At 36.3% G+C, this 19,535-nt stretch overlaps 2 protein-coding genes across 3 annotated transcripts in view; one reads left to right on the plus strand and one right to left on the minus strand.

The window, feature by feature from the left end:
- The window catches only part of LOC144658534 (integrator complex subunit 3-like), a 40,555-nt gene extending 29,095 nt beyond the window's left edge, over positions 1-11,460 (minus strand). For both annotated transcript variants that reach the window (XM_078518969.1, XM_078518961.1), the window contains exons 1-6: positions 11,313-11,460; positions 8,029-8,112; positions 7,787-7,870; positions 6,647-6,760; positions 1,783-1,934; positions 736-877 (exon numbers count right to left, since the gene is read on the minus strand). In XM_078518969.1, the coding sequence (XP_078375095.1) occupies positions 736-877; positions 1,783-1,934; positions 6,647-6,760; positions 7,787-7,870; positions 8,029-8,112; positions 11,313-11,393 (657 nt within the window). In that variant the 5' untranslated portion in view covers positions 11,394-11,460. The remainder of the gene's footprint in view (positions 1-735; positions 878-1,782; positions 1,935-6,646; positions 6,761-7,786; positions 7,871-8,028; positions 8,113-11,312) is intronic.
- Positions 11,461-11,599: 139 nt separating this feature from the next.
- The window catches only part of LOC144658511 (uncharacterized), a 55,741-nt gene continuing 47,805 nt past the window's right edge, over positions 11,600-19,535 (plus strand). Inside the window, exons 1-3 of the mRNA XM_078518944.1 lie at positions 11,600-11,898; positions 11,974-12,016; positions 14,649-14,698. Coding sequence (XP_078375070.1) covers positions 11,729-11,898; positions 11,974-12,016; positions 14,649-14,698 — 263 coding nt within the window. The 5' untranslated portion in view covers positions 11,600-11,728. The remainder of the gene's footprint in view (positions 11,899-11,973; positions 12,017-14,648; positions 14,699-19,535) is intronic.

Genomic DNA, 19,535 nt, shown 5'->3' on the forward strand with positions numbered 1-19,535 from the left:
AGCTAAAAAGGTCTATTAGATGGAACAAGTTAATTATACCTGTATAAGCTGGTCACATGAAGTTGAGTCAAATGTCTCATAACAATTGACATTACTTTATACAAGTTATTACAGTGCAACTACTTATACCAGGTCACTCAAAAGAAAGTTGACCAATCACAACTTGAACTATTTTTTGGTACGTTTAGTGATGTGTAGTGGTTGTAAGATTAAAAATAATCAGAACCACATGTTAACTTTACGAGAATGGATGCTGATCTGTTTCATAAATGAACCAATCATTTTAATTCCATCCTTAGTGGAAAACTGTCATTACCAACTTTACCCAAAGAAGTTAGCTCTATCAAAAACTCATTCTGTGATCTAATTCTGTGATACTTTGGAAAGAATAAAGATAATTGTTTGTAAGCAATAATTATAAAATGGCTTTTTTCTTCTCATACAGACTACTTATTAATGTTTTAAAATGGCTAAGATAAGACAGATGCGAATTTCATTATAGTAACACTCAAAGTGGATTTTTTCTAACTATAACTATATAATTCATCGACTGCATCCTTTAATGAAATCAATTTGTTTACCAACTGTGGCCATCTTCTGTTTTCAATCAACTTTTTGATTGGTTAATTCTGTTGAAAGTAGCATAGTTTAAGTAACTGCACTATAACTAATAAGAACATCATTAGTAACAATATAATTATGGTTTTGATATAATGTGGCTTTATTTGACCATACCCTTTCCCTCAGAAGTGAGGAACAGAATTCAATTTCCATTTGCCGTAAGTTTTTAAATGGCGGTGCTTCATGATCCTCTAATAATCTAATGAATGTGTACACAGCAGTTGCCAAGAGCATAGGGTTCTTCTCTAGCCAAGCTCTGAAAGCAAACAGACAACAGAAAATTATAAGCCAACCTGTGCCACAAATGTTTTCTATATTTAGTAAATGTTATTAATACTATTTTATGGCACATGGCATCACATCTACATGTAAAGTATGAGATTGAAATATCAAGGCTTCCAAGCATTCAACTGTCAAAACAATTTAAGCAACTGAGTCCCTCAGTTTACACTGCTGAACATACTACATGTGCATGATCTTACATGTACAGAAGAGTTAAAAAATCATGAAACTTACAAATCATTTTGTGTTACCACTTGATTGACAAATAAAATCAACACTTTCTTAGTTTAATGAGACAATATAATATTAATAATAGCAGCACTTGTCCATTGATGTACAGTCAACTCTGTCTTAACAGACACCTCTATAAGACGGACACCTCCATAAGACGGACACCTGGTTATGGTCCCTGCCGTTTTTCAGTCATTTTACTGTAAGAAAACTCTCTGTAAGACGGACACCTCTCTAAGACGGACAACGGGCACTTTGAAACCGCCAATGGACACGCACAAAAAGCTATTTTTAGTGAATAATACTTCAAAACTTGTTATCGACATATAGAATAGTAGGTCAGCACCTGTAGAATACCAAACTTACCAAAAACAATCCGCTAAAACGCATTACTTCTAAGATTTAGTTTTCTACTTACAGTATTACTGTTTGTTTTAACAAACAAGTCGAATTTCTGATATTATTTTTGTTCCACTTTATTCTTTATTCTTTCTCTGTATTCTTTGTGCATAGCCGTTTTAGCTCTATAAGGCGGACACCTCTCTAAGATGGACAGTTGGGGCCGGTCCCCACGGTGTCTGTCTTAGAGAGAGTTGACTATATTTGTGACCAAAATGTAGAGAAGGTCAATTCAAAACTATTTCATACCTATTGCTGTTTAATAATCCTAAGACATTCTCTGCAAGCCAGACATTTGAAGGTGAGTTGTCCCCTCCTGAAATTTGTCTGAGGAGAGCTTGACACAGTCCCTCCATGCCAGGAACTGAGCTTTTTATTAGTTCACAAGAAAGCCACAATACCTACAGAGGACAACAACACTTTGACACATGTTTGTAAAACACTTGGTGTGTGTTTAACTAATTTCAGAGTAGCTCATTTGATTCTGTCTACCACCACCACCCTAATAATCTTACATCAAATTTATTTCACATTTTATTATAATTCTAATTTCAGGCTGGCAGTCCAACTTGCATAAATCTATAGTACCAGTATCATATTATTGGTTATTATTTTACAATTATTCCACAAGCAGGGGTTTGATATGAGAATTGGTACATGTAGATAGCAAACGAGCCGCTATGCGCCTCATTAGCTATAACGATCTCATATCCAACAAGCGTGAGTGGAATAATTGTTTTATTAAAAACGCCAAAGAATTGCAATATTTGAATTCCCCGAGCTGTTTTCGTTGACGCATATCAGCTACCATATTTGTGGTCAATGGTATATGAACTCATATACCATTGCTGAGAACAGCTAAATCGGAGAATAGTATACTCCGATTTAGGGGTAATATTCTCCGATTTACCACATGAAATTTTGAACAATTTTCCTATTCTAAGACTGTAGTTTCATATTCTATGATTTTCCTTTATGATCTTTCAAAGATCATACCGGTTCTTCTGATTCTACGATTTTCCATTAAGTTCAGTCTAAAATCATTTTCCTATTCTATGATTCTTCCGATTCTACGATTTTCCCTTAAGTTCAGTCTACAATCAATCTTTTATTCTACGATTCTTCCGATTCTACGATTTTCCCTTAAGTTCAGTCTAAAATCATTCTCCGATTCTGCAATTTTCCCTTAAGGTCGCGGGGGACACCTACAGCATGAATAAATTCACGAAGCGAAATTTTGCTTGACCTGCATCATTTAAAACGCTTATTTCTCGGCTGTTATGGGTGCGATTAGGCTCAAATTTTACAGAGACATACAGAAATGATAGAAGATTATAAATGTGATCTTTAATTTGGTAGATTGCACTTAATGGCGATGTAACAGCCTCGTTAGTTCCAAATAATTGGGAAGAACTTGATTTTGGGGCTGAGTTTGCGGAACGAGTAGGAGACATGTACAGCACACTGTGATCTTGTCAAAAACTAATCAGTCAATACCTCTAGGGTGTCACAATAGAAGCGGATTTTTTAATTTAAAGTTTGCCAGCAAGTTCTGGTGATTTAAATGTGCAAATTTGAATATGACACCTTCTCTCTCTTTTTAAAAGCGCACTTTTAGAATTCCGCTTCTGTTATGACACACTACAGTATGCCTAGTTTACCTCTCTCTTTTTTTTTTTTTTTTTTTTTAGTTTTTTCCAACATTACAAAAAATATTTACAACAAAAAAGATAAAATATATAATAATAATAAAAAAAAATAGTGGGAGGATAACTGCAGGGGGAAACTGAATTCCCATGTAAAAGCTGTTATCCTAGATAAAGCTAAAAATGTACAAATAAATTTACTAATGCAGTGGCAGCTCATGAAGTTCTGTATCCGCACTGTATTCTCAGCCCTAAAATTGTCGGAAAAGTCCAAACTTCTACAATTCTACAATTCTTCCGATTCTACGATTTTCCCTTAAGATCTTTCTAAGATCATTCTCCGATTCTACGATTCTTCCGATTCTACGATTGTCCCTAAAGATGTTTCTAAGATCTCTGCAACCTTAGTAAGAAGAAAAATGTTGGTGCAAAAATTCTTTTAGATCATGTGAAGTTTTTAGTGGATATCTTTCATGTGATGAAGCACAAAGAGCAGTGCTGTATGCCTCCAAACAATCCAAAGTGCCGCTATCATCCTCATCTGGAAACATTCAAAGAAATCAGAGGAACAAACACTAAATCCGCAGAACAGAGCAATTGCTTTCTTAACAGATTTAAACACATGTGCAAACGAATGGCTGAATTTAAGTTTAAAGCATTCATGTGGTTTGTGATCGAAACACATAATAAAATTAATGAACTTATTGAGGAATGCTTAAAAGGCAAAGGAAAAATGAAATAATCTTTAAAGCGCAAGTACAAGAGGCACTTTATTCAAAGTGTTTTGTAGGTTATCGTGTTGTAAAATAAAGGTTGAAAAGTTTCAAGTTCACTTTTACAGTGTAGATTCAAAGCCAAAGGAAAAATGAAGCAATGTTTAAAGCGCGAACAGCAGGCACTGTATTCAAAGCGTATTGTAGGTTATCATGTTTAAAATAAAAGTTAAAAAGGTTCTAGTTCACTTCATACCATGTAAATTTGTAGAATAATTGGAAGAATTATCAAATCGGAAAAATAGGTAGAATGGCGTAGAACTCGGAGAATCAGAAAAATTGGAGAATGACAATCGGTAGAATCGTAGAATCGGAAAATTGTGTAGGGAACTAGGAGAATCGAAAAAATCGGAGGATAGCAATCGGAAGAATCGTATAATCGGAAAATCGTGTAGAACTAGGAGAATCGGAAAAATCAGAGAATAACAATCGGAAGAAGCGTATAATCGGAAGAATCGGGGAATCGTGTAGAATCAGAGAATAACAAATGTTAGTAGAAACTCAGCTGTGTTCTATTGGAAATCCGCGAATCGATTCTCCCACTGATTTCTATCGCGGACAGTCGCGCGCAAGAGTAGCTCTGCGGTAATTTTCTGATTTTGTTTTTAAAGTGCACAATATTGTAGGTTTTGGACTGCAATCCTTAGAGTTTCACTAAAACAATGACACCGCCCGATGAGCGGCCGCTCGCCCGGACATGCGACGGTCGAGTCTAATTGTTAAATATAATCGTACAGTCGGAAAAATCGGAGAATCGTTTAGAACATGGAGAATAAGAAAAATCGGAGAATCAGAAGAATTGTATGTCATAATTTATATTTTACTATTCTCCGATTTAGGCATAATCACACTCTTCTGCCATTGCCTACTAACCAATCAAAACTCAGGAACTACAATATACCATTGCTAGTTTTTAATAATGTGTAATATGTTATAGTTAAGATTGAGAATGATTGTTAATCAGGCCTTCTGATATTATGCGATGGTACAATTTCGCACATTAGGCAGCTTCGGGCAGGCAACTTTGTTTTTCAGTTTTAACTTAGCAACTTTACATAATATAATTTGCCATTAATTTTTAGTCACATAATCAGATACAGTGGAACCCCAATGTAACAATATGCCAAGGGAGCAGTAAAATTATACCGTTATATTGAGGAATCGTTATATCGAAGCTCCTATTATAACAATATGGCCGAAAATAACCCAAAATATTGTTATATCGAGGTTAACCTAAAAAGAAGGGGTCAAAGATACTGAAACAAAGAGAACTATTGAATGGCAAGGAGGATGAAGAGGATAAAGTTGATAATTAACAATTAGACTATGAGCCTGAGTTTTCTATGGGCGAATAGTCAACGAGATGCAGCCGAGTTGAAAATCGCTCATAGAAAATGAGGGCGAGTAGTCTAATTGTTTTAGTAGAAACTCTTAATGGACTGCCATCCAAAAACCTACAATTTTACATTAAATTATAAGCCAAAAATGAAGAAAAATTAATCTTTAAATGAGCATTGAGCGCGTGATTGTTTTCTATCAGCAAATAGAAAACAGTGGGAGAACCAATCAGATTCGCAGATTTTCAATAGAAAATGTTTGAGTTTCTACTAAAGAGGCTTAGAACACAGTATCATTTTCGTATATCATGGTACAAAGCTGTTGACAGAAACGTTAGAGATTACTCTATTGAGCACTGTAATGTTATAATTTGTATTAATTCAATGTTTTGCTTAAACTGTGGCTGTGTACTGATAATATCGTTATATCGGGAAAGATTTTACGTTCGGTCCTCTAAATTCTCATCGTTATATCAGGAATATTGTTATATCGAAGATCGTTATATCAGGGTTCTGTCCCATACATTTTACTGTACATAGAATACTCATCATTACTGTAAATAGAATACTCAATATTCATCATTATACCGGGAATATCATTATATTGAGGATCGTTATACATGTATCAGGGTTCGACTGTATTGCACAATTTGTATTTTTTCATCGCACCCTATCAAAAGGCCTGTATAATATTGGTGTAATGCCACATGTCACTCTCAGTGAATGTTCAACTTGGTAAAACCCCAACTATGAATTGGTATCAAATGTTCACTGACATTTTGCTTAAACTTTAGTGACTACAGGTTAATCTCTACAGTTAAGCCTGACCCCTTTTGAGGAACAATAAATTATTATTATGTCTTGAGTCAGAGGCTCGTGATAAAAGTGTACTGCAAAAGCTATTGAAAGGTTGTGCAGAAAGGTATGTCACATGGCTCAGAAACTTACAATACAATACAATACTTTATTTAAAGTGGGAAACATGCTTAGCTTAGAATAGCTAGTTTACAGATGTTCCACTAAAATAACAGATAAAAGAAAACTAAAATAGAATCTATAAGAATGTAAAAATATATAATCTAAAATCTAAAATGTTTAAATGCTCTACCTAAAAATATTATTGTGTCTACTATGTTAAAAATGCTATAAAAAAATAACATCTACTCGGCTAAAAAGTTTAAAAGTTTACAGTGCGTATCCTTTGGACAAATTCATTTTTACCAACAATGGCCCTGATTTCATTTGGTAGCTCGCTTCATATTTTTGTAGCAAAGTAGCACCATGACTTTAGTCCGTACTACATACATAACTTTTTTTTTTATATGGCAGAATTTTGTTTTAAACTTATGGCTGTTACCTGTGCCCTGACACCATCAAGTAGTTTACTAAGCTTGTCTGTAACAACACCAATCAATCTTGTGATAATTAAACTTAGTCCATCTCTTGTAATGCACGTCAGGTCTCGATAAGCCTTAAAAAATAATAAAGTTGACTGTAGTTAATATTGTAGAGTCACCCTCTCATTCACTGTCTACTTATCACAAGTTGTCATTCAGCAAATCTTGTCGATTCTCCCACTGAATTTTATTTGCTGAAAGAACATGATAATTATGCAAGATGCTCTTAGGGGAAACATCTGCATTTTGATTTTTGATTCCGTACCATCTACTTGGACAATTTTCACTGAAATTGGTCAAAATTACTGCCTTTGCTCTTCTCTAGAAAGCAAACATGTTTCACTACAGAAAAAATGACCCCTGGGGTATCACAAGGAAATACTGTTCGGAAATCACGACAATGAAGCCAAGGACAACGTGAGTTGAGGAAATGTGCTTTTTGGCTACATTTCAGAGGCTGTTCCCAATTCTTTGATGACAAAGTTGTATACCTTGGAAAATACTTGTATTTTGTACACAAGTTCAAAACTTTAAATCCTAGAACTGATGGCATAAAAACAAATCTAAACAATGCAAAAATAGAACTACTTCATTTTACTGTATTACAAATAATTAGAAGTCGTAAAAGCCGATTTTAGAAAGATTAATTATTTACTGTATGATAGCAATTAGTGAAGGAATTTGGATATTCATATGGGCAGTCTGTGACCTCACAAACTTTGAATGGTAAGCCTGTGATTGGCCTTGCATCTGTTGACTTTGATAACTTAGAGTCATAACCCTTGCCTACAATCAAATCATTAAACACTGCATGCATGTACCTTAAAATTAATGTTTACTTATTTGTTTAATTTCCAGAACAAAAGCTGAAACAAGTTTTGGATCAAATAAATGCAAAATCCAAATAAAGTATTTCAAATAAATTATTACAAAATTTATTAGACACTGATAACTACTGGTATTAAAGATCAAGTGAACACATTTAGTATGTTCTTTGTGATAAGTGCAATATCATATTTTCATGTAATTGTGCAAAAATTGTATAGAAAAACCAACAATGATTAAACCAAAAACATTACATATAGAGATTAATCTGAAACCTTAGCTGCAGCAGATGGTTCCACTAGTATGACGTAAAGCAGCCCAAGAGATGCTTCCTCGTGCTGTTGAGGACCTTTACACACCTTAATAGTAAAGATACCAGTCACCATTTTAAAAAATAATTAGATATCAGATGTTTTATAACAAAGTCAATTCTACATGACAATATAAAAAATGTGTGCCAGCACCTAAATAGGCATATGGTTGTTCAAGAAACTGAAAAGTAACATTTGGTGCTAACCAATTGATTAAGGGCATCGTGAGCTTCATTTTCTGAAAGGTTAGAAATCACTGCAGTAAGAATGCTATGACACTTCTCTAGTCTCTGAAAATAAACACAGAACAACATCTTACTTATTAAAGACCTAATTAAAGAAATAAAAAATGCACCCCAGCGCATTGTTGTTTATATACCGGTAAGCACACAATATTTTTTTTTGAACATGAGAGAAGTGTGTAGAGAAGCAAGAGGCACAGGTTAGCAGAGTGCTTCTCGCACTTCTCAATGTTCTAAAAAATTCCCAAGTGCTTATATTACTCAACTATGCATGAAGAGAATTTTTTCATTTCTTTTATAAAATATTTAGAAATTCCGCACGCTTAAACTTGTGATGTAACCCACGTACATTATTTATGGGTTAGAGACTGTTGTGAGTGTTTTGTTTACAAATACACACACGTGCTGGTCGCACAGCGGAGCCCAGTCCAGTATTGAAAATTTTGAGTTCATTGTGCGGCCAGCAAGTGCGTGTATTTATAAACAAAACACGAACTAACAGTCTCTAATCCTTTTAATATACAATCTAAGTACACTGCAAGCAAACCATGATTAAATGAACTTTGAACTAGACTTTTAATTAATAAGAATTTGAGTAATACATAATTAAACAGCCTAAGTTCAATAATATCGAAATCCAAAGTAAGCTGTAAATAAATAAAGCTTAAAATGGTCCATTAAATTGTTCTTTAGCTGGAGTCGTTCAAATACAGTCAGCGAGAAGCTTGTTCAAGGCGAGTCGATCGCTTTTACAATTGCAAGCCAGCAAGTTAATCGCACACAAAAAAAATTCAGCTTCAGTTTACCTTTGAAAATGAAAAACACTCCAGGTCGTTCTCTTCTTGGTATTTTTTGGTATTGAATCGTTGGTAATTTGAGGAATATCTTTTTCTTCCACTTCTACAAGCCTTGAAGCTGAAGACATTTTCAATAATGCACGATTTTTGTGCGTTTTTGTCAATAACGCACTGTCGGAGTTTGCTGACGACAGGTATATAAAATCACAAGTCTTTTGAGTTTTGGACAGTGAACGAAGATTGTATATTAATTCTCGATAAAGCACATGTGTGACGTACATTGGGCAATTCCAGAAAATATCCATACACCATGACGGACGGCTTAAATATTTTAACCCAATATTTTAAACAAAGTGATGATGATGATGATGATGCCTTCGGAAATTCCAAAATACATTACCCCCCATGACCTCAGAATTCCATAATCGTTAACCCCCCCTCCCCCTCGGAATTTCCCTTTTTTCGTAAAACCCTTTGGAATTCCGGGGGGGGGGGTACTCCATATAATGGCCTATATGGGAGGGCTCTGCCCGAAAGGGGTACCTTTCTCAAGTATATGAAAGGGTATGTAAATCCGTCATTTAGGTTTTTAAAAGGGCCTTGAATTAAAATATTTCGAACAGACGCAATTTATGGCTGTATTATTTTAATTTATAAAGCGCAACATGAAAATGACAAGAAAACGTCCTGTTCTAAAACTATGCCATATCTTTTAGGTATATGAAAGGGGTACCTTTTTTCAGTAAAAGGTATATGAAAGGGGTACAATTTCTGTGAAAATGGTATATAAAAGGGTAAGGGGTAAGAGCTTGGGGAGGAGCCTCCCCGTATAAAACTTTTTTGAGTTCCCCCCCCCCCCCCGGGGTTGGAATTACCAAATATGTTCACAAAATGCCCAACTTGGGTTATTTTTATGTCAGTCGGTTTCACATCACTCCACTTTTGTGGGAAAAAATTGTAAAAAAAAAAAGATTTCTGCTTACCCTTGTGAAACAGCTACAACCTACAGAAATTTTACATTACACCAAACTGCTACAGAACATTAAAATAAAAACATTGTGTGATATAAGTTTGTACACTCGGAAGATATTATGATCGAGGCCCAGGGGGGGTACTCCGGCTTGTAAATGACGGGGATGATCGAGTGGAGGCAAAATTCAGGACCCAAAAAAATCCCTAAGTCTTCCGACATTACCCAAAAATATCCCTGAACCAAAAATAACCCCCAAAAAAATCCCTTCTCAGCCTTGTCAAATTACCCCTAAATTGCCAGGAGGTGCAATAAAATAACACAAAGAACGCTTGTTTTGTTTATTCATCGCCAAGGCCGCGCCAAGGCACATTAGTTCGTTTTTTAATACCCAAAAAAATCCCCTATCTAAATCAAGATACCCAAAAAAATACTTGCCAAATTTTCCAACCCAAAAAAATCCCGGAATCAAAAATTTTAAACCCAAAAAAATCCTTCAATCATCCCCGTCATTAACAAGCCGGCGTACCCCCCTGGGGATCGAGGGCGATCGCATGCTCTGACACATCCGCCATATCGAATTTGAGCCTGCAGGGTCAGCAGTCATGCCCAATCCTGTCGCACCCAATCTCTCTCAAAGTACAAAATCAAGCAGGCGTTCCTTAATAAAGAAGCAAGGGACTGGTGCGAGTTTTCGCCGTCCAGCCGACCAGAGCGATGTTTACAGTATGAGCAAAGAGCTGTTCGTATTTTATTAATCTGATATTCATCATCAAAAAATTCATGACTTTGATGTACAACCCAAGTTTTATCAGCTTTCTTCAACACATGCCAGATCGATGGATGCTTCTCCTGTATCCTGCACATTCGCGGTCGTCATCAGTGTCGCGTCGTTTAGTCGTGCTTCAATTACAAACTGGTAACGTTCACAAAATTAAAAGTTTTAAGCCTTCAGTACCTCCCCATGCCTTCAGAATTCCAGTTCAAAGAAGCCCCCTTGCCCTCAGAATTCCAAAAAGCCATCCGTCGTGGTGTATCAGTATGGATATTTTCTGGAATTGCCCATTGTAAGCCACATGCTGTACGAAGCTATAATGAAGTTGAACTGACCAATCATAGCGTGTGCAATTTCTCGGACATTTAATAATGCAAGATAGGAGTCATGTCCAAAGTCAAATCTTGCACTTACATCATACTGGTTCAAACTGTGTTGTGAAATAAGCACAAGCAAAGGGGTACCAAAGCCAGTTCACACATTCTCATGCTTAGAAGTATAAAACAATCTTAATAAAAATTTACTAACATAAATTTGGAATCTGAAACAAACTCTGTAAGTCTTACTTATCTGTCAAAATCGCACTGTTTCTACAAAATAATTTACCTTCCCATACAACACTAGTGTATCGTATCTATAACTACTCCAACTAGCTTTTTGCAGCAAAATTTTGCATTCCGTCAATGTTGCCTTTCGTGGAACTCACCTCCTCCAATTCATCTTTCTGTAAAAGGGCATTTGATGTAAAAAGTCTTGAATTAAAACTTTTACTGTTAGTTCCCTCCATCGTTACATAGACATCTTATATAAACTCAACCTCACTTCAGTTCCTCTATGGAGCCAGTTCCGCCATCTTTTTTATGTCAGATAAAAGACTGGGAACTAGCCCCTAGCCCGTTGAGCTCATGTTGAGCCCAGAGTCCTCTCGTATTTCGGTCAGCGATAGCGGACATTTCATGCAACATTAGTACCTGTTGTAAGCCATCACAAAATGTCCCAATAGACGGTCACGCGTTTTGGCGGGAATGCTGCGCTCCTCGTCGCTTCATTTCTTCTCTCCTTCCTGTCAGCACATGTCGTTGTTAGTCTAGATTTTGTGTTCAGCATAAAAGGAGGTAACAGATGTCATTTCATGGTAACAGAAACCACGCATCTTCATCTGGCCGTCCGATAAATAACCTCGCACAACAGCTTGGCAAATTTCGAAAGGAGAACACCAAACCGACCGTCAATAGAACTTCGACCTCCGGCTTGTTTACATCAAAACACAAGCATCAAACTCAAAGTCAGGGGTAAGAGTGACACTTTTTTTCGTTATCTCTGTTTTGACAGTCCTTTTTTAATTGAGATTATACTTCTGTTTGCAGCAAATTATTCAATTTCTTTTCCAAGAAGAACCCGAAGGAACAGGTGAGTTTACTAAACAAATGTGCTTTTATTATGATGGTTGTGAAGTGCTATGATGGTTATAATATGTGCTATTATTATGATGGTCCAGCGAGATTCAAATACCAAGGACGTGGCTGCCATGTTGGAAAACCTTAGGAGTCAATGGGTTAATAGAGGTGGCCACTTAATAAGGGTTTTATTTACAGTATTTAAGTGTAAATAATTTCGGTACTTTGATCACTGGCCGCACACTAGAGCATCTACTGTAGCTGAGCTAACCGTCTCGCGTGCCTGTTTGCTCAGCAGATTACTCTCGTATGCAGACATTTTTTGTGAGAATTTTACCTTGCGAGGCCTTGAGGAAAATATCTATCATACTTGCTCAGCCAGAAATGTATCAACTAACCAATAAACACATAGAATGCTCACGTGATTCAACATGGCGGCTTCCAAATCAAATCTGCTAAGCACTTTTCTCATTCACACTGCGGCGAAATGTGCAGTGAGTAAATGTTTGAGCAAACGGGCACGTGAGGCGAATAGCTCTGCTAGTGTGCAGCCCGCTTTGAATACAGTCAACTCTCGACTTGCGGACACCTCGCTATTATGGACCCGCTGTATTTGCCCCAGGGGGGGTACTCCGGCTTGTAAATGACGGGGATGATCGAAGGATTTTTTTGGGTTTGAAATTTTCGATTCCGGGATTTTTTGGGGTATTAAAAACGAACGTAAGTGCCTTGGCGCGGCCTTGGCGTATTTATGGTATAATGAATAAAAAAAACACGAGCGTTCTATATAACAGAGGGGTAATATATTACCCCTCCTGGCAATTTAGGGGTTATTTGACAAGGGATTTTTGGGGGGTTATTTTTGGTCCAGGGATTTTTTTGGGTAATGTCGGAAGACTTAGGGATTTTTTTGGGTCCTGAGTTTTGCCTCCATTCGATCATCCCCGTCATTTACAAGCCAGAGTACCCCCCCTGGGGTATTTGCGGACAGGAGTTGCAGTCCTGGCAAATACCTTATTTACCAGTGTATAAGTCGATCTTTTTTTACCTAAAAATCGTTCCAAAAAATGCCCTCAAGTTATACATTTGTACATGGGTCAAAATTTTTGACCCAAGTACCTTTTAAATAAATCTTTTAAAAACCTTTTAAAAACAGATAATTGACAACTGCACCACATTGCATTGGCTTCTGTGTGTGTATTTGCATTTCATTCACGATTTATTGAAGTTGTTATTTGCTCAAAACTGAAGGAAAAGCCAAGTTTTTTATTCTAAAATGACGATCGAAAGATGTACTGATGTACAAGGGTCCTTGGAAGTCAAGTTTTTTAAAATTCGAAAAAGTGAACGATTAGAAATTTTTTGAACATTGAATGAGTTGCTCGCAAGGAAGAAACCACATTGCATTAGCTTACGGTGTGTGCCTTTGCATTTCATTCACGATTATAGATTTTAAAACTCTCTTTGATCAAAACTTAACGAAAAGCCAGGATTTTCATTGTAAAATGACAATTGAAAGATATGCGGACTAGCAAAAGCCTTTTGGAAGTCAAGGTGTTTTAAATCGAGGAAACGTGAACCATTAGAAATTTTTTTATGAAAAGTTGACAAGTTGCCTGCAAGGAAAAACCCTAGAATGCTTTCAATTTTGTTGCTTAATTTATTGATGAATAAAAAACTTGCAAGTTGAATCTGTTTGGCTCTTCTTTTACTGCTCCTCAATGGGAACGATGAAATTGCGTTGGATTGCAAACCATTTTAAAATTCATTCCCACAAAATGTTTCGGGGAATCGCATCTCTAAATGTTTTAAAATTATAAAATTATAAAAATCATTGAACTTTAATTTCAAATCCTTTTCGTACCGTGTGAAATCTTCATTACATATTTCGTTGCAGTTTTTGTCTTCTCTGGAATCGCCTCGAATAGTAAATTATCCAAGTCCTCCTTCATAGACAATTTGGAAAGCGAAGAATCGGCCGCTACTCACTTTCTACAACAGAATAGATAGTGAGTAGTTTAGCCAATCAGAGAACAGTAATCGTGATAGAATAATAATAATAATAATAATAATAATAATCATTTCTATAGCGCTATTTAGCTAGTCTTTCATAGTGCTTTACAATCACTATGCTAAAATATAAAAATGCTAGTAGATTTATACTAATGGCTGATAGTTGACAAGTGGCCAAGCCCCGAGTAAACTATCAAAGTTGAAAGACACTGTTTTAAAGCGAGCCATAACCCACTGACTGATCTATTAAATGTAGAATATCACTAGAATTGATTTATTGAAGGTTTGATTCAAATTATTTAGCGAAAAACTGTGCACACACTCTGAGAGTCATGTGTCGATCAATAGATGGTACCTGAGTAGCCAATCAGATTACCTGATAGACGGTTAGTGGCTTATGCTAATAATAACATAATAACAATAAATAAATAACAATAATAACATTTATATTGTCATGTGCAAATTTCATTAAGTGTTTAAATGCGCATGACAAGAGTAAAAACGGAATAAAAAAGCTAAAATTACAATAAATACAAATAAATGCTAATTAACAGTACTTGAATAGTCATGTACCCTTTGTTATGCAGTTCTGAGAAATGAGAGAGTACACCTTTTGTTAATACATTTCACAGGGAAATGCTTCACTTAGAGGCGAATCAAAGACAGCAGGATTTTTTGACAGGTAACTAATGAATGGACTTATACAGTGGTTTAACCTCCTCCAGTAAGAATTGGTGACTGGCAAATTATGGTAACAATTCAAGCCACGAGGACCAGGCACCAGTCAGACACTGGACTTAACTGCGATTTCTGATATCTTAAGGTTGCACCTTTGAACTTTAAATCTTGTCTCAAGGCATGAGCCAGTTTTTCATTGTGCCGGTAGATCAGCTTGACCTTTCCACTGATAAAGTGATAAGGCTGGAATGTTTGGAACTTTTGAAACTTTGTTGTTATATTTTCTTGTTAAAAACTTTGTTAAAAAAGACTAAAAATGTCATTAAAATCAAGTTCTAAAAACCACAACATTTCAACACTTGGGTTATCATCAGTGGTAAGTTACTTACCACTGACGAATATGTTTGTGTCAACAGTGTTTTTTTGAACTTTTAAAAACTACCAGAGTATAAGTTTTTTAACCTTTTTTAACCTTTAAATTTTTAAAACGTTATTGCACTAATACTTGGATGTCGGAGGGTGTAATTTGCAGGTTGCAGGTTACAGGTTGCAGGTTGGACTTATGCTCTTATTAATGTACATGCAGGCTATGAATGTACTTCACTCGAAAATTTAAGGATTTGCACAGATCGTTTCAAAGAGTTATCTTTTCCCATTTGATTGGTTCATGAACAATATAAAAAAGAGTCGATTGGGCCGAACCTTTCCCTTTCACTTTACTTGGTATCGGCTAGAGAAGACAGAAAACATGAAATAGAATCGTCAACTTTATTATTAAAGTTTATTACATTTCAATATTTACTTTTTAAACAATCGGCACTACTTTGGCGAAGCAGGACCAAGATAATCCGCGATAAGACAATACATATTGCAACAGTATTGATTAAAATGCCGGGCCTGGCGTCAATAAAATGCAAGTAGTTTACATTTTCACGGAACATTTCAGATCTTGTCCCTTCAGGGCGAACATTTCGAGAGCCTAAAGCATATCTTGCAAAAATAATTGAGCCAAAACAAACTGAACTAGCACAACATGGGGCAGAGTACAGATTTAGAGGTGTCATTCAACTCTACAAACGGAAACCACGCAGCGCGGACTTGACCTCTAGACACTTCCTTGGCCACATTCTACGGCTCTATTCAATACATTATGCCTCCAAATAAAAACAGTACCCTCAGAAAGAAGTCAGAAGCAAATAAGGTCGAAATACCAAACTTAGCATACAGTACCGCTCAGAAATAAGCGTCCCAAAACATACGCAAAAAACGTGTATGCTTTTGCACATACGCGCGTATGCGTATATGCGTCTGCGTATGTGCGTATGTGTGTATACTCTGTATACGCGTATGCTCATCAGTATGTATGAGCAAGCTTATTGTTTTTTCTTTTCTTTATAGTTTATTGTTCTTTCAATGGCTTGCTATTTCTTCTTTTATACTGTAGATCAGCAAAATAGAAATGGAGAAATAACTTTTTCGTTACTTGACTTACCGGCCTTACCGACGCGTGCTTGTGAAAGATTTTTTCTTGCAAGAAAAAGACATGATAAATGTTGACGGTGCATCATATAAACTATAATAGAACTTAGTTTCTACTCATTGGAATCACTTTTCCAGTTTGAATCGCCCATTTACGCCAAATAGAACCAGAGATATTTTTTTTCGCTTCTAAGCCGTGTCGCTTCAATAGGAAATTAATTCATAAACAGTCTCGCCGGCGCGTGCGACCCTTGTGAAGAGACCAAAAGTTTATGTTGTAAGAAATGTTAAAAAACAAGATCCATGTTGACGGGGCATCATATAAACTCTAAACTCTAGTCGGCAAACGAAACATTCCACATGAAAAACATCGGAGCCGTAAAGCCTTCCGTGAATATTAAATTGAAAGGCAGACTTGTGACGCGCCATCGCGTCTAGCTTGAAATGAACTTGTTTTATTTTTTTGTGAATTTGGCATAAAATTCTTAGAACCTAAATTCTTCTTGAATGAAACTTGTCTTCATTAATAACACAGATAACAGCATCAATTGTTATTACAGCTCTAGAGGAGTAATACAAATTTTGCTTTTTTAAAGCGGCCCAGCTAAAAGAGTCCAAAAGTTGGCAAAATTTGCATATGTCAAAAGTAATTTGAAACCTTTGGAATAAACTCCATCGTAAATAAATGTAACACAACGCCGCACGCAAGTATATATCCGATTTAGATTCTTTCATACACATTTAACTGCGTTTTTCTAAAGAAAACTAAATGACAGATTGAACTTTAAGGTTTAATATTTGCGTCTTAAGTCATAACACAAACAATTCGTACGCGTGACATTACACACGTGCTTCATGTTTTGTCCGAAGATCGCCTTGTTTGTCCTGATTCGGCGGGACCAAGCTAACTCCAACTCGGTTTCTTCTTAAAGTTAAGAAGAACAACACTAAAGAAACTTCCTCGCAATGCTCGTCTTTAATCTGATGTGGTCAAAGAGTCGGAAATATGCAACAGTTATTTTACATCTGCAGCGAATTCTGCTTTCGATGTCAGCGAGATCTTTCCGTGAATGTTTTGGAAAGGCACTGTTTTATACCATTATGAACTTGGAACTTTTGGTAAGTAAATAAAGATTTTATCATTTGATCGACCAACGCTGTTTTATAATTTTCTCGCAAAGAAACTTTTTTTGTTTTCTCCAACAATACAACACAATGAGAACCAAGAGCAATGAATAACAAAGAACTGCGTATGTGCTTAAGCTTCTCATTGCATACGCGCGCATGCGTATGTGCGTATATGCGTGTGCGTATGTGCGTCTAAGGTGCGTATACGATGGACGCTTATTTCTGAGCGGTACTGTAGAACGGCAACGGTGCAAATGTCACGAACGTAAGAGTCATGTAGGCCCGTCACCTTTTTTTACAATTGACCATTAACGATACACTAACGATACATTAACGACCATACACTTCCGGAAATCTCAACTTCCGGGGTTTTTTGCGTGCGCGTAAGGTGAAACAACAAAACAAAAAAGCTATCCAACTCCTTCCACATTTAAGTAAAAACCTGCAACCTGCAACCTGTAACCTGCAACCTGCAAATTACACCCTCCGCTTGGATGTAAGATGCACCAATACTTGGATGAAGAACTATGATTCTTTTCTTGTCTATGATAACACCATGTCATTAGTTATAACTATGTGAGTATAATTGTTGGGATTTTTTGAAAAATTATGTGACAGTTCATTTTTCTAGGCGATAAAATAATTACATTCATATTCCATAAAAATACAAAATTTGCCATAATGTTGTATTGTAATGCCCGTGACTGGTGCATTGGCTGCAAAAATTATTGTCAAGCTACCCAGCTCTTTGTGTTGAAACACAACAAAATAATATAATTTAAAGAAAAAATGTAGATAGATACATTGATGGGCATTTATACGGTAAAATTTCTCAGCATGTCTCGGGGTAAAACCAGTATACAGTCTGTACATACCAAAATAATTGATTTTGGCTATAGGAAGACATCGATAAATTTAATCAATGAACAGAGAACCAGAAGTATCTGTTTCAGTGCTGATGAAATTAAACATGTGGGTAAATACATACACATGCCAATCACGCTGGACCAGCAGAGCGCTTGAAGCAGCACTCTCAGAAATTTTTCTTGCTGTTTTATACGATTGAGCTCAAATTTAGCACAATGATAGAACTTTTTATCCCAAACAATCGTATGATTTTTGTTTTTTGAATTTAACTGTTTTGGGTGGGAAAATGAGGTCACAGTGCTGAAGGCAAATTTTCATTTCCTTGCTATGGCACAAATAGTACACAATTCTGAAAGAAGTCGTTTAGATAAAGTGAAATGTGAAAGAATTATCGAAAAAGCTCAATCTGCCTTGAAGATATAAAGATCTGAATTTTGTCAAATGAATGTTCTTAAACAAGAATCTGCAAGCAGTTTACAACCGTGCGGTTAGTGTTTAACCACCTCTTTCAGTTCTTTGGCTAGATAGGCGCGGCGCCGCACGGTAAAAAATCTTTAGAAAAGCAGTCACTTGAGAAACACACAAGTTGTGTTTGGGTCAGTCACGGAGTGTGGGTGACATGAATTTCCTTCAGCACGACTGGCCGGAGAAATGCCTGCTTATGCATGCAAATATTTATTTTGTTCCGAATGTTCAATAAAATAAACCCAAACCGGTTCATGAATGGCATTAAAAGAAGTCCATTTCACGCCAAAAGGAAGGAGGTCTTTCCGACAACTTTCTCGAATTAGCTGTAAATAGAGCATACTTGCCTGCATGCGCAGGTAATTCCCCTGGCGCGATGACATGTATCCCGTGCCTTGACACATTCTTGCTGAGCTTGCAATATACGTTTCGATTCCAAGAATAAACTCAAAACAAAAATTGGAATATCCCGAAAACCGAAGTCCTTGTTTTGCAATATTCAACACATTCCGGGTAAATTGTAAGACTTGTACTTGCTCCGAGCCAAACGCCTGAATAACACAAAAAAAAGAACTATTTCACGCAGAGTGCTCGTAAATATTTTTAAAATAGGTGAATGATTATTTATAGCTACAGATGAGCGATCGCGTGGCATGGGTCTGACATAGTGGTAGTTTTTAAATAGCTTGGACATGTCCAAGCGGTCATCAAATCTTGCGTGACCGTGACAAAGGAGCCAGCTGGGCCGCGTGGGTCTGGAACGATTTACCGACAAAAAAAAAAAAACTACAAAAAACGAAAAAACGCCGGCCAGATTATGAACCGGCGGGGCACGGTTAAATAGTAAGAAAATAGCAGGAAATTCAAATTTTCAAACTCTATATCTTCAAGATGGATTGAGC

Source organism: Oculina patagonica, chromosome 1, assembly GCF_052425735.1.
Source record: "Oculina patagonica isolate OP01 chromosome 1, crgOcupat, whole genome shotgun sequence".
Classification (NCBI taxonomy): Eukaryota; Metazoa; Cnidaria; class Anthozoa; order Scleractinia; family Oculinidae; genus Oculina; species Oculina patagonica.